This window comes from Balearica regulorum, chromosome 1 (assembly GCF_011004875.1).
Source record: "Balearica regulorum gibbericeps isolate bBalReg1 chromosome 1, bBalReg1.pri, whole genome shotgun sequence".
Classification (NCBI taxonomy): Eukaryota; Metazoa; Chordata; class Aves; order Gruiformes; family Gruidae; genus Balearica; species Balearica regulorum.
Genome location: NC_046184.1, coordinates 118224690 through 118251021, shown reverse-complemented (window position 1 = coordinate 118251021; position 26332 = coordinate 118224690). Strand labels below are relative to the sequence as shown.

Below are 26332 nucleotides of genomic sequence, written 5' to 3'. Positions count from 1 at the left end.
AAAAAAAAATATATATATATATATACACACACACGTATACAGAACACCAGCACAGGAAACTTTCTAATCCAGGCAGTACGTAATAAGGCACATTATCTCTTCAGCTTTACGGAATGAATGGGCGTAGCCCACACTTGTGGAACACCCCGCTTCATGTACAGCGGGGAGCTACCACAGTGAGGACTCTGGCAAACATACGCTTGAAGTTGCACATTTTAGCAGTACAACTCTTCTCCAACAGCAGATGCTAAGTTAAGAGGGAAGAAGTTTGAAGTACTCTCCTCCTCATGACTGAAACAGAAAATGTATCAGACTGAGGGCTATGTTAAGCTACTGTGGGAAAAGATGCTTGAAAAGGGGTACAGAAAGAATGTTACCAATAGCAGGGCATAAATTAGAGTAGTTATAAAACAATCTTCAAAGTAATACGACTTTCTGTTACTACAGTGATGAATTTTGGGGGAAAGTATAAAACAAGCATAGTATCTGTCACCTATGAGGTGTCTAAAAAAAAATGAGAGCTGAGTAACTTAGTATCCTCATCCAATAGCCTGCTATTGAACCCAACTTTTTACCAAGTCCATCTAAGAGTTTAAAATCCTTTCCCGTGAAAAAGAGCAATATTGTTTAGTATGGTCCAAAGCCACTGCAAAAAAATAGGGACTTGGTGCAGAATTAGTAGGAAAAATCCAAACCACCTGCTACTGCTTTGTAGCATCAGTCATTATGCCAAGCAGCAGCAACACATGAAATTACTATTTGCCAAAGCATCTGGGTTGAAAGCAATACGGTGTTGTTTGCTGGCATTACTGTACAAGCAAGTACAAAACTGTTTCAAAATGTCAGTCAATCTCAGACAGGCTCTTCAAGACTTCTGTAGGAATTTTCAGAAATGCTATAATTCTTAGCAATTTCAGCAAGCCCCATCACATACAAACAGAAGGCACCATAGAGGACTTCCCTTCTTTTTCTCTTCCTCTGCCCCACAAAAGGGTAAGGGGATCACGGCCAGCAGGTCAAGGAAGGTGATTCTCATCCTCTTCTCCGCTCTCATGAGACCCCACCTGGAGTACTGGGTCCAGCTCCAGGGCCCCCAAGATAAGAAGGACATGGAGCGAGTCCAGAGGAGGGCCATCAGAGGGCTGGAGCACCTCTCCTCTGAGGACAGGCTGAGAGAGTTGGGGTTGTTCAGCCTGGAGAAGAGAAGGCTCCAGGAGACCTTATAGCAGCATTCCGGTACCTAAAGGGGGCTTGTAAGAAAGATGGGGACAAACTATTTAGTAGTGCCTGTAGTGACAGGACAAGAGGTAATGGTTTTAAACTGAAGAGGGTAGGTTTAGATTAGATATTAGGAAGAAATTTTTCACTGTGAGGGTGGTGAGGCACTGGAACAGGTTGCCCAGGGAAGCTGTGGATGCCCCATCCCTGGAAGTGTTCAAGGCCAGGTTGGATGGGGCTTTGGGCAACCTGGTCTAGTGGAGGGTGTCCCTGCCTATGGCAGGGGGGTTGGAACTAGATGATCATTGAGGTTCCTTCCAACCCAAACCATTCTATGACCTCCTATTCCTAACATCTCTGGAAACAAAAGGGAGCAGACAGAAATGGGAAAATTGGTTTTGCCATTATTTGCAAGAAAGCAGCACAGTAGACTCCTGAGAATGCTGTAGGAGGGCCCACCTCAGGCCAATAATCCAATGTTTCAAAATGTCAGCAACAAAATAACATTATGCTACAAAATGCGAATCATATGGAAAGGCAGAGCTGCACAGAGACTAATGATGAACAAACAGTATTAAAAGGACTCAAGTCAGAGATAGCCTTCTTTACGTGCTGATAATTACTGCAGGTTCCACAACTGTACAAAAGATGGGAGAGTAATGTAACCTGATCTGTCTTCCTACATAAGCACGTCCCAAAGGCCATGTAGGGATTTCTCTGAAATGCTTATAGTATCAAATAGAGAAAGCAAGCCAAACCATCTTCTTGGGCATGAGAAACAAGTTTGTAGCAGCAATGAAGTCCCCCATCAGTTCCACTTCAACCTCAGTAGATTTTCAAGGGAAGCAAAGTCCTCAGTAGTGAGCCACTAAGCACATTCACATTGGGCCATAGCATTGTGTTTTCTACAAACATGGAAACTTTCATAAGGTTGGCCCAGAGTTTAAGTGCAGAGCGGTTTCAGTTGCATATCCTCTGTTTTTCTAAATGGTCTGTCTGTATTGTACTTGTGGGTATGATGCTACGATGAACAGCTCTTGAATTCTCAGTAGGCCTGAGAAACTTGGGAGATGCCTTGCAGGAGAAAGGGAGATTGGTCTCCTGACTGCAAAGCAAATCAGAGGTCTGCACCTTAGCACCCTGCAGACTAATGATCAGGAGCCAACTACCCCTTCTCAAAAGACACAGGATTCAAGACACTTACCCGTCTGCTCGATTCTGAGGTTGAAAAAGAATGATCAGCAGAGAGAATCTTGAAACTTGCTGCTGCTCTTGTCTTGCCTAAGGGTTAGAGCTCCAATAAATAGAAGACTGAGCTAGGTTGTGCTCATCATCCAAAAAGAGGCAGCATATCTTCCTCTCATGGGGAGAACCCTTACACACCAGAATGTGACTTGATAAACTAGAAAAGGTTGTAGGAACCTATGTTGAAGCATTTCTCTTCAGATTTTCTCTTCAAAGTTTCCAATATCCTATTTGAAGAAGGAATAGGAAAGAACTCTGCTATGGGGAGAAGCTACAATTCTTTTCTTTACAGAAATGCAGGATCAAAAAATTTCAGTATACCGGCTTAGTGATTACAAAGGAAAAATGCTCATCTAACCTTGACACATTAAAGAAATAACAAAGTGATTATGTCTGGGCTAATGTGTGTCAAGTAAGAATGTAAACTTTGTATTAAATACTATTATGAGGAAATAGCAAAAAATCCACCCCAAAATCACAGACCAACTAAAATCCTCCAGATGAAAAGAAATGGTTACACTTCCACTTTTCCCTTTGCATTTTTATCTCTCACTGGACATTCTCCTGTCTTTCTTGATATATCAAGGACAATACAGCTATTATCTGTTTTAAAGAAATCATGCAAACATGTTTCTGCATACAGAACAGAATTTTTAGAAGTTCCCAACACTGACCAAAATTCCTACTGAGATAATGTGGAGTTTTATCATTTGGTTATCACAGGCACATAGCTGTGCAAACAAAGCTTTTGAAAAGCTCTTAAAAAAGAATACAAATTTATGCATCTATGTCCCAATCTGTTTCTACTTGCCTTTGGTGAATACGCTGCCAAGAGTTATTTACTACTACCAAATATTTTTAATAGCTAGCTATCTGTGTATATAATCTATAAAGTTTGCAGAGCTACTCTAAAAACTAAACTCAGTTCCAAAACTGGGGAAAGACAGATGTCTTCCCACTTTCTCTCATTTTATATGTTAGCTTGAAACTCCACAGCAAGATTCAGCTAGTTTTTGACAACTTTGATACAAGAAGCTAACATTTCTTAATGGTGCTGCTTCATACTCCACTCTGCTCTACTCTGTTCAAACAAATAAGGAAAAGCTTTATGAAGAACACTAGAAGACTTTCCATCCTTCTTCAGATTGTATGCATCCAAAATGGCAGATATCCGAGTTCAGCTCATCCATTGGGAACAAACCATCCAAACTATCTTCTCCATGTTCATCAGCAGAAGGGGCAATTTGCCTGGAAGAAATGCATGCACATGCGTGCGTGTGTGTGTGTGTGCGTGCACGCACGCCTACTTTATTTCTGAATTCTGAAGGAATGATCACAGAGTCTCAAAGAATAAGGTTGAGAATCAAGGAATGTGGTTTGAAGAAAGATCAATAGTCAGTGGACCTATGCATACAACCCCCTTCTGTAATCAAATAGATTAGATACTACAGTCATTCCATCTACTCAGATGAGGTACTAGACAGACAGAATTTAATTACTGAAGGCCGGAAGCATGTCAGGCATACAAATTCATATTTAGAAGTTAACATTCTTGTCCTTTCCCCTGTAACTGTACTGAGGACCCCAGAATGAGCTGGAGAAAAGAGACCTTCTGACTCACGAAAAATGAACATATTGATGCTTCTCCATGGAGTATCTTATACAGATGCTTCTAATAATTTTCTAAGACATTTTTTATTTTCTAAAACTATTCAACTCTTGCAGATAGTTATTATCTTTGAATGGACTTTGATAATACAGAAAGGAAAGACAGACCTCTGTCAGCGGTCCCATTAATCCAAAAGATGCAATACCTGTCTAATTACCTGGTTGATTTGATGAATTTCAGCTGATTCATTAGACAAATAACCATGGAAGCTAATCTTGAAAGGAGACCAAATCACTTTAAGTAGCCTGCTACATAGACTTGCTCATAAGACACCAATTCACTTTTCTCTAAATTGATCAAAAGGCTTAGATAAGAGGGAGATTAACCATCTTCCTAATGGTATACTGCAGCTTCTTAGAAAGATGAAGCTACTGCTAATCTGTTATCAAGGATAATGTGGGTTTTTGATGGCAAAAAGAAACTGCTAATAAACTCAGATCTTTGGAAAAAAGTGTGATACAAAGTAAAACAATAGTGTATTAAAATACTCTTAAATTATAACCAAGTTGTAAATCATTAGCAAGTGTATTTGTGCAAAGCAAGAATTCCGTTCTCTATCAACCCATTCCCCTCCTTGCCCTAAAAGATGGTGAAGCAGATTTTTCATTCACATTATGTAGCCTATAGATCATGGAATTATAGGACACAAATTATTCCTGAGCTGTCTTAAATACATTGAGTGTTTACATGCATCAGAGTTGAATACCTGTAGTCAGAGCAAAAGACTTCAAGTAAAAAGACGTCACTATAGATCTGGCAGTGTTTTTAACCCAAATCATTGCTCTAGACAAAGTCAGCTCCCAAATTCTATTTAAGGAAACTGCCTTCTATTGAAAAAGTAGAGTATTTAGCTAGCTACGTTTTGGCGGCACTTTTTCTGAACAGACAGTGTCAGAATTTTTGCATTTGGATGGCAGCCTATAGAGTCTGGATTTCTCCCAAGAAAAAAAATGAAGTTTCGCTTCTTGCCTTCCCCTGGAGCTCCACATGCCTCTAGACATAGAGGAAAACACCAAACAAACAAAAAACACAACAGCTAATTTTTGCCTTTCTCAAGATTCAAACAGTTGTTGCCTGGGGCCTTTTGCTATCAGTATCTTTGTAGGAATACAAAGCTGAATACAGCATTCTAAACTGAAGTTGCAGAAGCCTCACTTGAAAATTGGCCAATTGATTTGGGTGTGAAATAGGGTCTTTTTCTAAGCAAAATCTTTCTTCAGAAGAGAAGTCATGAAGACCCATAAAGTCCATAAACTCAGCCTAAGCCAGAGGACAAGAACAACTTTACAGATACCACTTCTCAGAAGATGGAAGAAAAGAGAACTTTCGAAGAAATCCTACAGGAAAGCAACACAAAATTCTCTCAGGCTTTATGAGTGAGAAGGAAGCAAAAAAATATTCCTGCAGCTCCAGGTAAGGAAAAAAATGTTTTATACATATATATTTTTTTATATATATGTTATGTATATATAACAAAAGGTAAAACAATGTTTTCTTTGTTTTGACCAGGAAGAAAAAAAAAAGCAATCTTCCAAGACAACAGTAAGTACAAAGGGAAAGGAAAAAGGATTCTACCAGTCCTTCTTTAAGGACTGGTAAACAACAGCAGACTTAACAGTTCAATAAAGATGAAACCAGCAGCTATGTACATCTATATGAACAGATTCAGCTGGGCTGAGGAAGATTCCCAAACACAGGACTACGATCTACTGTGTTCATAAAACGTTAGAGCATTCACAGCATCCGTTCCAACTAGCACTCTTCCCCAGTAACTCCTGGGAATGTGTGGCAGTCAGCATGTTCCAGGAATCCTTCCCACTAGGCAGCTTTCAGGCAGCCACCCAGTTTTACAGGCTAGGACAGTTAACTAGCACAGATGTGTGCTGTTCCATGTGATCGGCTTCAGTGGCTGGGAACATTCAATTTACTAAGAGAAGTGAGTCTTTTTGTCTGTGAAATTTTGTTCCAAAATCTCTTCTGACTACATCTGCTCTTGCAGCTCTCTTTTGACATACTCTACAAACAGTGTCGTCTACCTGTCTTGAGAAAATCTCCTTCTAAATAATGAAAATGGCAAAACAAACAGAAAAGGTTCAATTGTGAATGCGTTTTTTGGTAAAATACTGGGGTGCAAAGAAAGGAGGAGGAAGACATGTCAAAAGCTATCATCTAAGAACTGCACTGCTTGAAGATTTTGGCCTGGTGAATCTGTTTCTTTGCAAGGTGCTTGGTTTAAAAGAAGCTAGTACTCTAATCAGACAACTGCACAGTAAGATCAAAGGACAGGAACAGAGTCAATATTGAGGATCACCAAGCACAAAACATATACATGCAAAGATCTTTACAAACTAGTCTAAATTAAAGTACACAAGACCACCATATTTTTTTTTTCAGTTATTTATTTATCAGAATCATCTTATAATGCTAGAATCAAAGTTTTCCTTCAACATCTCAACATGCCAATTCTGAAAAACTGAATTTTGGAGAAAACTCCAGAGATGTGAACATTTGGCTTCAAAGAAACACTACCTTTTGTACACCACCTTTTGAGACTAAGCACCAGAAATACACTTAAACTATATGCTGTGGATACATCATTTTAATCAAGTAAGTCAGTACTGTAAAATGATTACTTAGTTTTACATCATAAACTTTTAGATATGTGTAACAATATTAAGAAACAAATAAATCAATTGATAGATTACTGCTTTTTTTACAATCTTTAAGGAGTTAACACATAGCCCATTTAAAGCATCATCTTAACATAAAAATATGGAACATTACCTAAAATAAAGTTGTAAATGAAAGCAAGATGGACATTCGTTGCTTTTCACAGATATTTTGATAAACTTAAGTGAAATGTTTCAAAGGGGAAACTCACCCTTTCATTCCAAGCTAGCACAAAGCCTCTGTATTACTGGAAGATAAATAAATATGCTTATCAAGTTTGGGGCTTGGGGTTGTTTGATGTATTTTTAATAAGCTGATCTAATATACATAAGCCAATATTCCATACTTAGAGGAAGATATCACTTACCAGTTTTACATTCAACCCAACTCTCAGAGAAGGATCTGCTCTACTTCTAAGAAACATTACTAGCGAGCCAGAACTCATACTAATATGACTGGTGAAATTATAGATACTTTTACTAATGTATAAAAACTTGCAGTCTCAGTTCAAGCCACCTAGGCATATTCAGTGACCTTGGAGGAGCATGAAGATGAATGGAAAGTCCTACTGCAGATAAGCTAGCATTTAAAGAAGAATGCATCAAAATAAGGCTGTATGCATCCCACTTCTTGGGCTTCTATAATCACTGCTGTCTGCACAGGGATCTTCATGTATCACCAGAAACAGTTATTTTTTCCTCTGGAATGGCAAGACAGCCCTGAGGAGCTATGGACTATAATCACAGTGTTAAAATGCTGCTTCTCTACTCAAATGCCTTACTGCCTACATAACAAGGTAAAACATCGCTTGTGTCCACAAACCAGGTAATAATGAAATCAACTTCACTCACCTTTGCAAACACAATCCTTCTACATCATTTCTTGGCAAAGCATATCTATCAATCCTTCTACATTACGTTTCAGAGGTAGTGCAAACAACTGGCAAGTTCACTCCAAGACATTGACCACAAACAGGCAAGATGAATAAATATGAAAATTGTCTATGATGTTAGTAAAGGCACTATGAGACAAGGTAACAGTGTTGGGTAGCGTACCAAACTTTAGGTGGATTCTCTGTTCACACCTAAAGTGGATTCAATAAGGCAATGAAATAGAAGTCAGGAGCATACAAAAAAGGAAACCCGTTAGAAGAACCAGAATTAACCAGTATGAGTAGAACTTAATACTATGCTTGTATCATCAGTTTTTTAATGGACACTTAATAACAAATTTCTTAGGAAAACACAGGCACCGATAGATTTCCATGGGGGAGGAGGAAATCAAGAACAAATCTCTTCTGTGTCTGCAACAAAACTGCTGCCACCTGTTCCACCTTTATAGCAAATATGTTCAACAGCTGGCCCTATCTGCAACATACTAAAATCTAGATCTTCAAAGATATTTAGGTACTTAACTCGGCAAAATGTCAACAGGAGTTAGATGTAAGTATCAGTGAAGAGCTAGGCCTCAGAAACAAGGCTTCAGACTGTCACTTTGGTCATACTGCATATCACCCACTAACTCTGTTGCCAGGATAACTGAAAGGTCAAAACTGCAAATTTGATGTCACATCACCACTCATAAAAACAAATGATTGTTTCTTGCTCTCTAATCTAATCATTGCCCATAACAGCTTATCAACAAGTACATATTTTTGAGAATAGTGTCAAGATGAAAATCTGAGAAGATTCTCAGTTTTATGGTATTTTCCAAGCTTAATTATGTTCCTTAGTACAGAAGGTTTTTACTAGACCCACTTAGATCACATCTGAACTGCATCTAGTGACATAAAACAGCTGACAAGTATGTCCTTAAGTTGTCTTATGGAAATATTCAAGCTAATAAGGATGGATAAGTTGATTCCATGTTAAGATATGGAAACTATTGTAAAACTTGGTGAGAGGAACACTTGCTGCCCTATGTATAACTAAGCAAAAAACTCTGTCATCAGGTCTTAGCATATCCAGTGTTGCTTTGGTAACCTGGTACTATACCTGCTTGGCACATCAGTTAAGCATCAAGCTAACAGAATGTGTGGTCACCGCTGTCTGGAATAGCATTTAATATAAACATACTAAAACCCATATATAAAGGGATGAATTGAACTGAATAGGAAAAAAACAGGCTGACTAGAAACAGAGAAATAATAGTTTTTAAGAAGTCATAATGTCCAATTTCAGCAAGATGTATCAACAATATTTGCATAGTTCTTGCACATTCCACCTACTCGTGGGTATTATCAACAGAATTCATATCAAGAACTATCAAGTACTCAGGACTGGCTGTTAAGAAAGCCATCCTGTGGCCTTTCTCTCTGTATCTTAAAACCTAACCTCAAAAGAACGTAACTGTTTAGAGATGGATTTACATCTCACTGCATGATTTACAAAATAGGATGCCTCCTACAAACATTTATTCCCCTGCTTATGGATTCTACATAGGATATGCTAAGTAACTAAAGTGGTTCACATTTAAGTCAAGCCACTATTAAGCTTGTTTAGTGTTAGGTCAAAACTGATGAATTTAGGGTATTCCACAGATGGCAAATCCAAATACAGCTATTGCTTTGTGCAATGAAAGATTTGCACCCTAGGACGTACTTCAGGAATGCAAGACTTCAGCTGTGATTCTTAGAAAGCTGTAAAGGGCAAGCTCCTGAACTAGTATTGCCCGTTGCTAAGTTCAAGGGCAGAAACTTCCTCTAGATAGAAACCAGTGCCCTTCCCCCTGAAGCGTGGGCCTCAGATTCACTTCAGAGCCCATCCCCACTCCTAACTTCACTCAATAACCTCCCAACACAGGCAAACAGTATCACTCCGTGAATGCAGTTTGCTACTAAAAGTACACAGAACAGGACAAAAAAATCTGTTTGCTATACAATATGATGCATAAGACGGGAACACTCACACTAGCAAACACCTGAGCCAGTAAGTCAACATGATATAGCACAATGCCAAGACTATATTAGCAGCTCTAAATGCAGTCTAGCCATCCTATTACCGCGTTACCCAAGAGAACCTTTTCTTTTCATTCACACACTGAACACACTGACACCACAGGGGCTTTTTCATTACAGCTGCTCATTTGATGACTTTAAGGGCTACAAGAAAGACTCTATATTTGTACTGTTATGTTCATTGTAGACTATTCTCCATGGACTGACCAATAATTCTGGAAATGTATAATATTTTTTATAATAGTTAAGATTGCAATTCGTAATCTGAATTTGAATTTTTTTGTTCAAAATCAAATTTTTCTCAAGTCTAAGGGAGTTTTTGCTCTTACAAATAGGTAAGGGAAATAATTTTCAGCCTCACAATATAGCTGCTGGAGCTCTACTGTTCATTAAAAAGAAATGTCCTCATCACTTAATACTTTGTTGAAAGTTACCTCAAAAAAAAAAAGTTTATTTAAAGAGGACCACATAAATCAGGATACTAAATGAATAGAAATTACTTTTCCAGAATATTAAAACTATAGATGTGTATCTTTAAGATACTTTTATTTCAAGCATTATGCAGTCACATAATACTTTTGAAAGTGCAAACCTCCTCTGACTCTCCTATCTCCTGATGGTCCCCTGAGCTGACATCTCAACTTTACCAACACAGGAGAGGGAGACTGAGCTGCAATGGCTGGAGGTCTGTGTCCCTTCCTCTCCCTACCCTCCTGAAGAAACAAGCCACTGTTGACTACTGCCACCCAATGCCCCCATGAGCCCCACTGAGCACACTCATGAACAGCATAAGAAAGAACATTTCAATTACTTTTGCTGCAAATCACAAATGAAACTTAAGAAAAAAACCTAGACAGCTCCTAACAGGGCTTTCTACAGGAATTCACACCTATCTCTCTTAAGAGGAAGAGAGTTGCTCTTTCTCAAGAGGAAGCAAACTAAATAACAACAGAGGCCTCTCAAGATTTTCTGATTTAGATGCTTCAGTCTGTTCCTGAATAAGAAAAGTAGCTATACTTCCAATGCCAAAACCCAGGAACAGATTTTTTGTCATTTGTTTCCTCTCAGATGAGGACTGAGGCTGAAAACTTAAATCTTCAATATCACAGGTACTAAGCAGTTTTGGAGGAGGGGGAAAAAAAATCCCTTTTCTTTTAAATAGGCAACTTCTTTTTAAATATGGATGCATGAATCTAACTTTAGCTGTCCAGGTTTTCACATTTCTGATCTCAAATACAGAAAGTAGAGCATTAATCTAGTCTCTTGACTTCAAGGTTATCATTCATTGAGGTCAATGACTCCATCACTGAAAAGCAGAACTTCCACTTTCAATATGATAACTGTTGCCCTTCAGTAAGCAACTGTGTTCAACTCATTCCTAACTGCTTTCTCACAACTGCTGACAAAAACCCAACAGCCAGAAAGACGGCACGAACAACTCCTACAAAGAGTTATCTATGTAAAAATAGCGGTTAACCCTAAAAGCATTCTTATTCATGGGAAGTGCTCATTAGGTATCTATATTTAAAACTTCCACTACTAATGAGCAACCCTGTCTCTTATGTTATTTTCTTGCTGTCTTCTGTTTATGTCAAACTTCTGTTTCTCTGTCCAGCCAAGACCTGAATATCCAACAAAAACTGCCTGTAATGATACAGTCAAATATGTGAACAAGTTACTGATAGACAGAATCAGTCTAATTGCAATTAAAGTCACCAACCAGAAACAAAACCGGAAACAGCCCAAACCATGCTTCGGTATGGAATTAGCACACAGGCCAAACCTTTGCTCCTTTACAACCCAGTTCTGGTTCTATGCCAACAACGTACATTTCACAAAAGACACTCCAGGTATGCAATTACTTAAATGGAACCATAGACAGTACAGTCATCGTTTCCACAAGAAGATCCAGGTAAGTGATAAAAAGGTGATGCCTCAGTAAGTTTCTGGAATTCCCTGGTAAAACTTAAAGTAGCTCTCAACAAACTAGTTCAAAGGCATACCAGCAGATTTGATATAATACAGATGAACTTCAAAATACAGAGCAGCAGTATTGGACACAGTTTTTTCTCACTACAGAATAACAGTGGGGGTTTTTTTGCTTTAGTTTGTTTTTTTACTACTGACACATGGAAACATTCTTCAAAATAGCTATAGGCTCAATGAAATCGGTAGCTAAAATATGGCCAAGTTTCTAGGCAAGTATTTGCTATTTCATTGTTCTTGCATTATTCTTATTGAGTAGTATTGGGATGTTGGGTTTTTTTGTTTTCCAAGCATGAACAATACTTTTTTCAAGTTAACAGCAATATGATCACTTCCAAGGTTTTATTAAATTTGAATATACCATTTTCACATTTTATATCACTTGCTTGGTTCTCAACATCTCTGGTGCATTCAATATATTTTCATGATGAAGAGAAGAACTTGATATAACTACTATTTTGATCTGTTTTCTACATTCAAATCTACCCATGAAAATGTGAATGTGTTAAAAAAATAAAGTTAATACATGATAAATTCTGCTGCACAATTACAGATAAAATAACCACCCTACACTTCTTTTTAATCATTTTACATGGTCAAACCTCTGGATCAGTTTATACAGGCATAAGAATTGGACAAAAATACTATAATATTTAAACACTACATATGTCTATTTAAGACTTAGTGGTTAACAGTTACCCTGTTTCCATGCTGCCCTTAGTATGCAGAAATGCCCCAAACAATGTTGTTCAATGGTCTTGTGGGAGATCAAAATCAGGAAGATATATCTGTTGTGTTTTAATATAAAGTGCATCATCATCATCATCAAAAAAGCAGTTCAGGATATGCAGACCCTTTTTGCTTCCAAGAACAATACTTCAACAATAACTGTTACCAGTTAATCTCCTCTGAGAGGATCAGCATGTGTTAAGGAATGGATCCTTCTGGAACTTGTGCTTTTGGTACAAGTAGATCTTGTACCAAAGTAGATCTTTAGTAAATCTATACTGGTCCCCTATTCTCTTGACTGAGATATGAGTCCTTTTCTTACAAAGGTTAAGGAAAGACAAGAACCTCTAAGCTCTTCAAAAGCTTAAAGATCAGACAAGTAATTATTTTTGCTACACATTCCTAGGCTGCAGCTAACTAGAAAAATCAAAGCCAAAATCAGAAAGTTCTTTGTTATAAAAATCAATCCATTTTTATAAGGTAGTGTTCACAAAAAGGAGGAAAAAAATTAACAACCAACCACACGGTTATACTCTGCTTAACAGGTGCAGGACAGGATGTAGCAATCACTTTGAAAGCACGAACATTTTAAACATACTTGTAGGCACACAGCACAATCCCAAATTTGATGCTACCTCACCACAAAAAGTAAACACTTGCTGGTATGATTATCAGCATAACTATAACCACAATGGTAGTAATAGCACTGGCACTTATGGTTCCTTCCATTCAGAAAATGTCCTGGAGAGATTGACTTTCAAAGTACAAAGAAGTAAAAAAGAAAAAGTCACATTCTGGATTTTTTTTTTTTTTTTAATCACAAACCACATTTTAAGGCATTAACTTTGTTATCACAACATGCATTTCTAATGCACAAACATGTCTGAAATATAAATTTAGTTTTTCCTATAATGAGCTGAACCCCCAGTTTTGCTTTTTGCAGCATTTCACAGAAAAGCAGCATAGATCCTATAAAATCTTCACGTTAACAAGATTGCTTTTTGTCAATTATTAAAAATCTTTCAGTCCTCCAAACAGTATGTTAAAGTGCCCTTCTCTCTGTGTATCTTACGTATCAGAGATGCTAAGAACAGGTCAAAAAAAAAAAGTCAGACATGTTGCAAATTTGTTTTCCTGGTTAGTCAAATTGGAAAAAAAGAGTCAATATCACCATTTCTTCATATTTTGACTCTTTTTTTTTTTTTTAAAGCAGTGGAGCTTAATATATGTCTGTGTTTTCAGCTTAAGTGGTGATCTAAAATTCAAGTATTCCAAGATAGAAAAAGCATCTCTGATCAGTCACCCAGATCAGTCACCCTCAGAAGCCAAGCCTTGTTGAAAATGCAGAAGAACCATCCTCAATAACCACAAAACCTTTCAATTTCTGGCCTGAGCTCTCACCAGCTACTTTGAACTTGAGAAAGGTATCAACAGAGTCATCATATGACTCTTGCTATTACTGCATTACAAAATAATTACAGGATATTTTTTCATTTTAAGGCATGCAAATCATGTTTATTCTGAGAACCTCAGCATACTAATATTGGCTCTCCTAATAAACAGAAAACTGCAAATAAATCTTACTTGTCTAACTTCCAACTTATATGACACATCAGAAGCCTGAAAGTCTTTGTCACGGTACCACTGTTTTTCACTCTGTATTTATCATGGGACTTCTAAATAAAGAATTTGGGCTTTAGAAGATAGAATTACTTCCTAAAATTCAAAACCTTGTATACATTTCTATTCTTTAAGCTCATAATTCTACAAGCTCACCATCATCAGAAATCCTGACCAAAAATTGAAAGTGCTTAAGTTTTAAGTTTTAAATCAGATTAATGATTTAATAAACTTAATTTTCTCAGTGTAAGATACATAGGGTACTATTTCGTAATATTCTCTCTCCTTTCAGCTGTGGGATGAACAGCTTTAAAGTTTTCAAACCATTTTCTCAATATTTAAGTTGGGCTATGTTTTAATCTACACCACAACAAGCAGATGACTGCAATGACTGCCTACTAGACAGAGCTCCACAAATTCGACGGGACATAGAAAGATTCAGTTTTGAGACTTTAAATGCTATTCCTCTCAACTTACAGATCTAAAACAAATGAAATATCCCTTCAGAATATTTTTTTCTTCCTCCTCTTCTTTGTCCCACCTCATTTTAGAGTTCTTTAGCCCCAGTTTTACTTAAGCTATCAACGTACAACTTACAAACATTCAACTGAAATGAACGAATGTTTAGTTTTCACAGAATGAAATATCCACTTACAGCATCTTGGCCTTAATCCAACATTCTCCATGTAAATATACCCTCTAAAGCTGTTTATGCACGAACAGCTGATGCAACTGAAAACTGTCAATCAGGAGATGATCTGCATGCATACATAAATCTATCTTGCTTTTTTCCCAGCCCCAACAATTCATGGGTTTAAAGCTGAACAAGCAAATAATGATCTCTTACACGTACTTCACTGTTAGAGGCCTCAAAACGTAAGTCACAAAACTGTTCATGGCTTAAATAAGGGTATTTGGGTATAAAGAACTACACCAACCCTCCTGTACAACCTAAATTTTATTCTACTTCTGCTGATCATGATTTTTCATGTCAAAATATTAACCATATTTCCAGCAAAACATTATCACTAAAATGAAGCTATTTAATCTGCAAATACACTTGGCACTTACAGTATTTTGATTAGCAAAAAATGGAAGACCTTCCTAAAACATCAATTTTAAGAATGACTAGTGACTTTCAAAGATGTTCAAAGATCCTATCCCTCAGTTCTTGAGAAATCTTACAGTAACTGGACATAAGCCTGTGATACAGCATAATGAACTCTTCATTATTAATCTAATGCTCTTTTTCAGATGGACCCATAACATTTCTTTAAAAGAAAGTTAATGAATGATTGAAATAGTGTGTCACTAAGCAGGTGTCATAAATCGTTGGCAAGTGGGGGGCATTAAAACGGAGTAATAACAAACAAGACTAAAAGCAGTACATTTAGTTAGCATCTTTAAAAGCGAACTCTTTTTGTGCATAAAACTTTGGAAAAAATATTTCCATTCAGGTAAACCATTTTCTTCCTGGACAGTGCAAAAGAGTTTCAAAGAGCAAAGAAAGATCTCAAAATTCCATGGGTTCTTAAATATTCTACTAAGGTTGGAATGACATCATTTTGGTGGTATAGAGAATGGAATAGAAACAAAAAAAAAGATCAAGAACATCAAAGATTTTCCCTTCTAAAAGCCCTTGAAAATAAGATCACCTGTATGCATCGTCTTCTTTCAAGTCTCATATCATCCTGCAGGGGTGTGGGGGACGGGGGGAGTCCAGCAGCAAACACCACTGCAAAATGAAGAAAATAAGAAGTGAATGTAACTACAAATTAATAAGATACCTAAAAAAAAAAAATATATAAATCTCCATTCTACTAGATCCACATAGTGCTTAATTCAACCCTAGCTCTCAGGTATAACTACAGAGCTAAACCAAGGAAGTTCCAACAGAAAATGAAGGTTTCCAACAGTAAAAGTAGAAACAGACATTACAAAGACTATCTTCCACTGACATCTATTGTTAGAAAAAAAAAAAAAAATCTAAGTGTCAACATTTCATGGATTAACTAAAATTTCAACTGGTCATTGAACAGTTCTGAAAATTAAGGTCGTCCAAAAAAGCTCTTCTCAAACCTGGAAAAGTGAAATTATTGACAGTTACCCATCTTTGCAAAGCCCTTAAACATGTGCATTTCTACCGAAATTCAGGATATTATCTACAAAACACAACTGAATTTCTGTGGGATCTTACCAAATCAAACAACTATAGAACTATAAATGCACATAAATCCATAAATGTACAAGTCCATTTTTAACTCATATCTCACGTGGAACTGAATTAGGTTAACCTTGCACCAAATTAAAATAAGCTCAGAAATATAAAATTATAACTTTCTCTCAGACAAAGAGATACGAAGACATGATTTTCTAGGAAGAGATCTCTAACAAAAGTTAAAAAAACAAGCAAACAAAAAAAACCCCAAAACAAAACACATTCCCAACAACTAACCAACTCCTGGTCAAAGTATGTTTCAAGCATTTGCTTTTCACTTCTCCAATGAAATATCATTGGTGTTCTACGACCTATGAAAATATCAAAAACACTTACAAATTACTGAGAATTTTAGAGAACATCTGCAAATTACCTGACAGCTCAAATTGTAGAGTCTAGATTATTACTATTTAAATATCTCCTGATACATGTGACTCCAAGAAAGTGTGTTTAGGCTAAAAGGCACTTAGATGCCGCAATTTGAGCAGAAAATGTTGCAGTTCACTCCATGTCTTCATCAACAATGACTGTTTAAGCACTGTGTATACCCTAAGCCCAGCTAGCTTTTCTGCCACCACAATGACTTCTTCCTTGTGCCACGGAAATGTGACCTTCACACACAGATGCATATACAGACGCACACAAAAGCGGGTGGTGGGAACACAAGGAAGAATTACTTTTTTGATACATTTAGGAGCATATGCTGCAGTGGTTCTATTGTCACAGAAGGTACTGACATGCCTCCAAAAGATGGAGGGGGCGAACAAAAACTGGCCATCCCACACCATGAATCAACAGGCTTTAGTGCTGAAGTTCCATAGAGACCTAGAATGTCACTGCCACATCCACAGTAGCCATGAACTTGGCAAGGCTGACGGCTACTGCCTAAGGCTACACAAGATCCTACAAACTAGGCACTCTCCTGCCTAAATTGCTTCAACTGGGGTATAAGATTCAGTCTGGTACGTATGCTAAGTGTATACATTACCCAGACACAGTGTCTTGCACTGAGCTTAGTCCCGCTAAACTCAGCGGAGGCAGTCACTTGTACTCAAGAACAAGGAAAAGGGAAGGAAGAGCAAACTTTTCTCTTCTTTATACTAAATAGCCCCCGAATTTAAACAAACAATAAAAGTCCTAGAGCACCGGATACGTCCAGCCTACCTGGATGTCTTAAGGCTACAGACCTATAGTCCAATTTTTGAAAGTTCTCGCTGGCCAAGATTTTTTTTTTTTTTTTTTTTTTACCTGCAGTATATATGGACGCTAAGATTATAGAGAGCTTTTTCCAGTAGTAGCTGTAGTAGCTGCAACGACTGAAGGCATCACTCTTTTGTCTTTACCACCTTGCAGCTCAAATACAGCAAGGATCATCTCCCATTTGCATCAGTATAAGCCCAGTTTCAGTACAAGCCAGCTTAGTTCAAACTATCAGCAAACATAGTTTGAGCAAAACTAGCTGATTTTCAGCCAAAATAGATTGTAGAGCATTCATACATTATCTTCTGCCAGTTCTACAATGGGAATGGTAAGCTCCAAAAGCAGCACATTAGCACACCTCCGGCACTTTACAACCACCTAATATTGTCTCAAACTGACTGCAATGCTAGCAACATACAGCACTGTTGTGAGCAACAGACTCCCAACTCAATTCCAAACCGTAAGAAGAGGAAAATCGGTTGATAAGAACATACTACCCAACAAACACAGAGACTATCAAGTTATAGCTACAGAACTTGAAATTACACAGCTGATTTGGTAAAAGCAGTAAAGCAACTTCATACATATAGGAAGCTATGCTTTTTGCTGATTGGAAATTAATCAAGAATATTTTAAGATCACTTAGAATACTAACTGTGAAAAAGTATTTACCTTGCAAAGAAGTCACAAATGTATAAGAAAGGAGAAACCAAACCGGAAAGGTAACACAAACATACCTGAATTATTTTAGAATGTAGAAGATAACATTAGAGCTACCGGCAATAAGGAAGAGTTGCTGATATAACTATAAAGTCATTAATAGTTTATTAACAGGGAATCAATATATCCACCCACTTCATAGCTAACCAGCAAAACATATCCATCACAAAACAATGTGTTTATTCAGTCTCCTGACAACTCTTCAAGAATTACCACATTCTGAAGAACTGGACAACTAGTGTGGAATTAAGACCTGGAGTGGAAAGGCAGGGGTCTATTATAGCACTGTATTCTAAGAAGGGATCCACAACATAAAAAAGTAATTTCAAAACATCAGTGGAAAACAAAGACAATGAGTTACAGTGATGGTAGCAGTATCACAGACACACAACATAAACTTGGGGGGGTGGGTGGTGCTTGGCTTTGTGGGTAATTTTTTTTTTTTAATAGATACAACCAAATCACATATAATAGCTGCAGGGGCAACACATTAAACTCAGTAACTGAGTGTTGTGTCTCTGTATTGCCAAGTTATTAAAACCAAAAGGCCTTTCACACAACCTGTACAAGGGCTGCCTGGTTTAGATAATAAATTGATGATAAGAGGAGGAAAGAACAAATCCCACTCATCACACAGCCTGTAAGATCATTACTAGAAGAATCCCCCCAGTAATAACACTCACTGGGCTTTAACAACCCAGTTTGATCTACTTACTGGTACAGAACAGAAGGAAACAAAGGAGTAGAGGGAGGAAGAGACATCAAGAAAGGTGTTAAAAAGCAAATTATTGAAAGTTGTATAGCAAACAAAAGACTAAAAGCGGAAGTCTTTCATTTAAACAAAGAGAGCAGTTCTTAGAAATCAACTGTATATGAAGCTACTATGCTAGAACTTTACTTCATGCTTTTATTTCCTATTTTAATTACTGTTGCTTTCTACTCTTCATCTTTCCTACCAACACAACACTCCTCTGATCTCCTCAAAACACAGATAATGGGATTACCTATCCAAAGCCACTCCGCATTCATGAATAATTTCAAGTGTAGAGTTCAGCTTTACTACAAAATGTTTAGTTAGATAAGCCAAAGATGCTGAGCACATTTTATCCCAGGTTATACTCCACCATGTTATCAAGATGGTGACTACAGAAATATGAAGCTTTCACGTGACTGACTTTTCCTTACACCGTAAGCCTGGTTTGTCTGTTAGCCTCTTTGAAGACTAGTGTTTTATTCCACTGTATCCCTAAAGAGAATCCACTCCTTCCTTCAAAACACACAATACCCAACTTATGTCAATAGGTTCACTGTAAATTAAAGTTGGTTTCAAAGCAATCATACTTCTAAAAACCTAAAAGTTAAAGTGCAAAAACCATTACTAACATCTCTCTGAAGAAGTTTCATCATCCTCCCCCACAGAGTATCTCTCACATAAGGAAAGGCTGAGAGAGCTGGGTCTGTTTAGCCTGCAGAAGATAAGACTGAGGGGATCTCATCAATGCTTATCGATATCTAAAGGGCGGGTGTCAAGAGGATGGGGCCAGACTCTTTTCAGTGGTGCCCAGTGACAGGACAAGGGGCAATGGGCACAAACTGGAGCACAGGAAGTTCCATCTCAACATGAGGAAAAACTTCTTCACTGTGAGGGTGACCGAGCACTGGGACAGGCTGCCCAGAGAGGTTGTGGAGTCTCCTTCTCTGGAGATATTCAGAACCCACCCGGACGTGATCCTGTGCAACTTGCTCTAGGTGATCCTGCTTTAGCAGGGGGGTTGGACTAGATGATCTCCAGAGGTCCTTTCCAACCCCTACCGTTCTGTGATTTCTCATTTTTGGGTTTGCCTGGATACCAATCACATCATGAGTTTTTGCAAATGGGGACAATTTTATTAGTTATGAGCACATATTACATAGAAGTAGGAAGCCAGTTCAGCTGAATCTAGATGCAGCAAAGCAGTAAGACTAATTTTTTTAAAACCATATTATATACATCAAGTTTATGAAATAAGTCATATAATATGTTTCATATTTAGTTTATGTAACAGATAGTAACTTAAAGCATCTAGAATTAAAAGATCCTATCCAATTCTATCCAATGCAAGTTTGCAAAGTGCTAAAGGCAACTATCATAAACACCTTTAAAGAAAGACCTCCTTTTCACTACAATTTTGTTTTAATTTTAGGCATATATGAATTCTTTCCATGACAAATTTAAATAAAAGTTTTCAGATTATCAACAATAGCATACTCAAGTGCTTAAATGAAAAGAAAAGTCTGCTGGGGAGGGTTTTACTTTTTACTAATTAAAACACTTTCAATATAGATTTATTTTCCTTATTCAGTACCACTGTATCATAAGATTCAATATGGCACCTTTAGTAAAAAATTGAAAGATTTTGTAAACTAATTACAACAAAGTGCTGAAAGTTTTTCCTCTGTGAAAAGGTTATTTTGTAATTTTTATAGTCATGCTCATGAAATACCAGAGAAATCTCTGTATATCTCATGACTACACACACTGCTGTCAGAGATGAACATAATTCAGGTCACTGACCTTCGGTGAATGCAGGCAGGCCTGTTGCTAGCAACATAAAATATAAATACTTACTTAGAAGCAAAAATATGTATTTATTTACTAGGAAAATTATCCTGAGGTATACACCATTAAATTGAGATTATCGACATACTGGAATATAATGAAACTAGACATTATAGATCTATATTATAGCAATTTCTCAAGCTGTTGTTATTCTGCATCTCAACAGCCTACTCTTGAAACTATGCACAGAGAACCAATGATGATGTTTGACATAAGACATACAGAGCAAAAGATTCACCAAATACACCAGATTTGGTGTATTATTTAAAATACTGCATAATAAAATGTGAAGTACAACCAATACTACTGGAAAAATAAAGAAATAAATAGATAGATCTCACAGGATGCTAGCGATTGTCAACTGCCACAACAAGTTCCTGGAGAGGCACAACTGAGGAATTCCAAAATCATTGTTTTTACAGTGTGTTTAGATGTACAAATTAACATACATCTGAAAAGCAAGCACACACACACTTATTTACTGCTTCTGTTCTACTTAGGACTAACAGATGTGATGTTATATATGAGAAATAATTCACAAGAATGAAAAAAAACCCAAAAAACAAAACAAAACAAAAAAAAAGACTACTTGACTTCATATATCCAATGTACAAAGCACAACTCAGTACATCTCAGGTTTACTCACAAACTCACATACATAAAATTAAAAGCAGATACAGTTTCAGCATGAAAACCCAATATACCCCTCCACTTTTATGGTCACCTGCATGTTTCTATACCTGATAGCCAATATACTGAGTACTAGGCAAAATACGAGTAATTCATGATCGGCATCACATTTAGCATGCTGCCAAGGAAGTCTCCAGGTTTAAGTGCTTTGGTATTATGGAAAACCTATTAGCTGAATGTTTTCACTGAAATAGTCAGCAACTACATTAAGACTACCTCTAGGGTTTAAAATTCATAATTCAATACCTCTCTTCAGTTTAGTTTGTGTATTCAACAGAACTATGAGCACAGTCACCTGCATACGTCTGTCTATCCCATACCTAAGAAAGGGAATGTTAAAATTTTGGGAAGATGGCATTTTTGTACATGACTGGTTTCTAAGTTAGGGTAAAAAGACAACGACAATGAAAACTGAGTTTATACTAGACTTCACCGATACACCATTCATCCTGAGAGCTTGTATTATACTTTGTACTCCCAATGAGTTTTAAATGCACACTGCTAAACTAGAAGACTAGGCTAATTTCTACATCAGTATTTGTGAGATGCTTATGAAACAATTGCATCTAAAACAACACATGCTCTACCATTTTTCTTGTATATGGTAAAATTATTTTCAGAGTTCCAAAAAGCACTAGTTCCTCTAAAAAGAATATACTGTGAATGACTAGTTTCACTCTTATGCTAAATTTACAACATATGATGCAAGAACCTATCCTTTAAGTGTGAAAGCATGTACAAGCAGCTTTACTGAAATCACAAAGTTTCTCACCCAAATTCAAACCTGGCAAAGGCAGAACTACAGTTGCAGTAGAGCAAGAATTTATTTTCAGCAGCAGTAACACTTAAAAAGCTGATATCCTTTCCACTGCTACCTGCCTGGCTAAGTGCTACTATTACAGGTTCACTCAGCAGACTGCACTGGGGAACTGACCCAAGTGGAAAAACGGGGAGCAGGAGCAGGAAAAAAAAAAAAAAAAACCAACCCACCACTATTTTTTATCCCGTATCAGTCCTCTAATCCAGTCCGCTACAGATGCACAGCAGCCTGGCAGCAGGAACAAACAGCTGGGACGAAAAGGGGCTTCTTAGGCCAGAAGAGGTGTCAAAATAATGAACATCGTAGTGCACCTAATCTTACTGTAGAAGGACCTACAATGGTGTCACACCAGTATTAATTCAGTAAGACTTCAGAGTGCGATCTGCATGTCTGAAATATCTGATTTATAACACACAATTTTTTAAACCTATGCTTTTTATGAAAAGAAATGCATAACTTCTAAAAAATGTACTGCTTTCCTTGTATATGAAGGAACTGAACAGCGTAAAACTTATACTTGACCCATACAACCAGACAACTTAGGATTTGGTTTTTAAATATTTATTTGTTCATGTGAACCCCAGAATTAAGCCTATGGTTTTAGTAATAATTAAACAAACGGGGGGGGGGGGAATGAAAAAAAAGGGGGGGGAGAAAAGCCCCACACTTATGCTAATATAAAAGTTCAAATATTTTATATTTTTTAAATAATTTGCATATGCTTTTCTTACTCATTGACTAAAATATTAATTTTAGAAGCACAAACTTAAAATATTTTTCAGTATACTGCCCATATAAGGAACCACAAATTAAAGGGGGGCATGGTTATTTTCTCCAGCTGCTTTAATAGTGTCAAGCAAAACAGATGTGGTTACATTTTAACTGTTTTGGACCAGCACAGTGTTGGATGGCACTGAACTCTTATAACCAAGCACTTCCTTCTGTACTGTTTAATGGCCTCACTGAGTATAAATGTGATTACTAAGGAGTCCCATTTACATGATCTCGAAAATAACTCCACCTCAAATTCACATACGCATGGAGACAACAGAATTCCAGGGAAGGGAAGGATATATATGAAATCCAAATATTTATGAATTATTTCTATGTCATCTTACAAAAACAGATGTATGTAACAATCTAACTCTTTTTCATGTTAACACATGCATCCTACCTATGACTTCCTTAAAAGGTCACACCTGATAAGCAACTATTTAATTTTTTTTTTTGTTTTTTTTTAAAGAAATAGAGCCATTTTAGTTAATATGTTAACCATGAACTAAACAGTAGCATGCAAATAGTCATATTTCAAAGTGGAATATCCATGAGGGCTGTAAACTAGTTTATCCAGAGTAATTTGCTCTCACAGTTGTGAAATGCTTTTCAGAGCCGAGATTCTTCTATAGATGTCCTCAAAAAGACTGATATTTCATTTACAAAAACTGTTTCTGTTCCTTGTGGTTGGGAAAAGAACTTTAAAAATGCAAAGCAAAACATATGCCACTATATATTTGCATTCATCAGTTTAGAACTTTAGACATAAAAAGTCTCAAGAGAGTATAACCTTCCTACTTCTCCCTCATGTTTTTCAGCCATAAAGCAAGCGAGCAAACAAAGAATTAAAAGAATGCCTAAATTTCCACAGAAAGTGACCAAACATCATTCAATTTACAGGTCTTTAATACAGTCTTGATATTACTACAGCTTACTATTCTTCCAATTAAGTGATCACTAACTACTACTGCCATTCTTTGTTGTACCCTTTATTTACAAAACAGACTACTTCTCAGAGACCTGGCAAGAAAGGGTATTCAGATGCAGCTACTTCAACTTTTTAATCCTAGACTAGAGTTGGGACAGCACTTGTAGAGCTCTCCAGACAAGCAATGTATACTGAAATGCTTTTACTCCTCAAAAACTTCAAGAGCTCAGACCCACATTATGCATATGTACAGATACATAGACACATGCACACTATGTATATATAGGGGAGTTAAGGGCAGCTGTTCTTCCCTGCAAATCCAGCCTATTTTAACTGCAATGCCTTTATACTGATGAAACCATACAGTCTTATTTTTCAACATGCAAAGACAACAGGTTCTGTCCAAAAGTTTGCTAAAACAGCAAGGAAAAAAAAAAAAAAGGGGAGAAAGGGGGAGAAAGGGGGAGAAAGGGGGAGAAAGGGGGAGAAAGGGGGAGAAAGGGGGAGAAAGGGGGAGAAAGGGGGAGAAAGGGGGAGAAAGGGGGAGAAAGGGGGAGAAAGGGGGAGAAAGGGGGAGAAAGGGGGAGAAAGGGGGAGAAAGGGGGAGAAAGGGGGAGAAAGGGGGAGAAAGGGGGAGAAAAGGAAAAAAAATATTAATTCCAAGAAATAGAAGAAAATAAAATGGGCATCTGACATTCAAGAGACTTCAACTTTCTAAGTGACCCATCCTTACCGAATTCAGATGTTACTGGGTTTTGACATCATTACTGTTGCCTTGTTTTAACTGTTTGCTTTTTATTTTCCCCTTTTAATTCTGCCCTGAAGCATGACAAATTCCATATCATGCTGCAAAGTACATGTAACAGGAACCAGAAATTAATAAACTCATAGGTTATCATCATGTTTCAGTAAACATTACTGTAACAGAATTGATCAAAACCAGAAGAGAATGTAAATCTTACTCAGACCACAATAAACTCCATTACAAAATACTTTATATACTTAGATTCCTGGGAAATGATCTGTACAGCTGGTATCATATGTCTAAATGAAATAAGACTACTTCTCCGTTTCAACTTTGGCAGCTGATAGTTCCGATGTTACTTTCAAAGACCATCTAAAGTTACATATTTCAAGTACATTTATAACAACCTACATGTTCAATACCCTGATATAGTAGTATCTTTAATCTTGAAGGCTTTCAAAATATTTTCATACATGGAGATACACACACACCTATAGTCGTTCAAATTAAAAACCTGAAACAACCAACCACACACAACTCTAAACTGCTGGCTAGCTCTGTAAATAGATGGTGTTTATTTATAAGACTTTGGGTAAGTGGTTTGTTTCAGGCATACATTGGTTTGTGTGCCTTTTCAACTACTTAACCTTTTCAAACACACCATGGACTAATTGCTGTTTAATTGATTCCCATATGGCAGGTCCCATTGCCACAATCGACCTTTGCCTTTCATTATTCAGGAGATTTAGACTGGATAGGCATACACATTAGCTAGGTACTCTCTGGTCATGTGTTAACCACACGCGTGGGTCTTAAACCAGACTTCACCCATAAATCCCCATACCTTCTGCCAAAGCAGGTATACTTCTGATATAAAAAGTGATAATGGAGAAGTACTGCTGGTACCCTTTCCACTTTAACATGATAAACCAGATTTAACTGCTCAAGCTTCAGTTTAGGCTGAAAAACTGAAGGTTGTCTACTTCCACCTTGTTTCCAAAGAAACGAAATTAAAATATTTAGTACTCAAACATCAGAATTTTCCTTAATGCATCTATCAGACTTCACCCACTTAGATAGGTTTTCTGGGGACACTTTTTCAGATGTGTTTCTGAGCCACTGGATCTAAAAGGAACAGTTACACATACACTATCATCTTAGAAATCCTGCAGAACTCAATGTAAACCTTCTCTAATAAAAAAATAATCTCTAGCACTTAAAAAACAATCAATGAGCTAGCCAAATCATAAGTCTTTCCAACAAGACTTCAGCCACAACATCGTTCTGATGGTAAACTCACCAGTCACTAGGAGAAAAATATTAAAATTACTATACATAGAGCACATTCATTTAAGAAGCCTGCCATAGAGGATGGCCTCAGGTCTAAGCTTTCTCCTTTAAGAAATAGACAAGACACAGTCTGTCTTATCATCAGGTCTGTCTTATCACCAGATGATGATTTTTATGCAGGACAAGTTCACAGGCTTCACATTCTATTAAATTAGTCAAACTCAGTACTGCAGAAATAGGGGTACACACTACCTC

General features: G+C 37.1%; 1 protein-coding gene across 1 annotated transcript in view; it reads right to left on the bottom strand.

Moving 5' to 3' along the window:
• DYRK1A (dual specificity tyrosine phosphorylation regulated kinase 1A) overlaps nucleotides 1-26332 on the bottom strand; it is an 87376-nt gene that overhangs the window by 39992 nt on the left and 21052 nt on the right. The window contains 1 exon segment of the mRNA XM_075771911.1: nucleotides 15749-15828. Coding sequence (XP_075628026.1) covers nucleotides 15749-15758 — 10 coding nt within the window. The 5' untranslated portion in view covers nucleotides 15759-15828.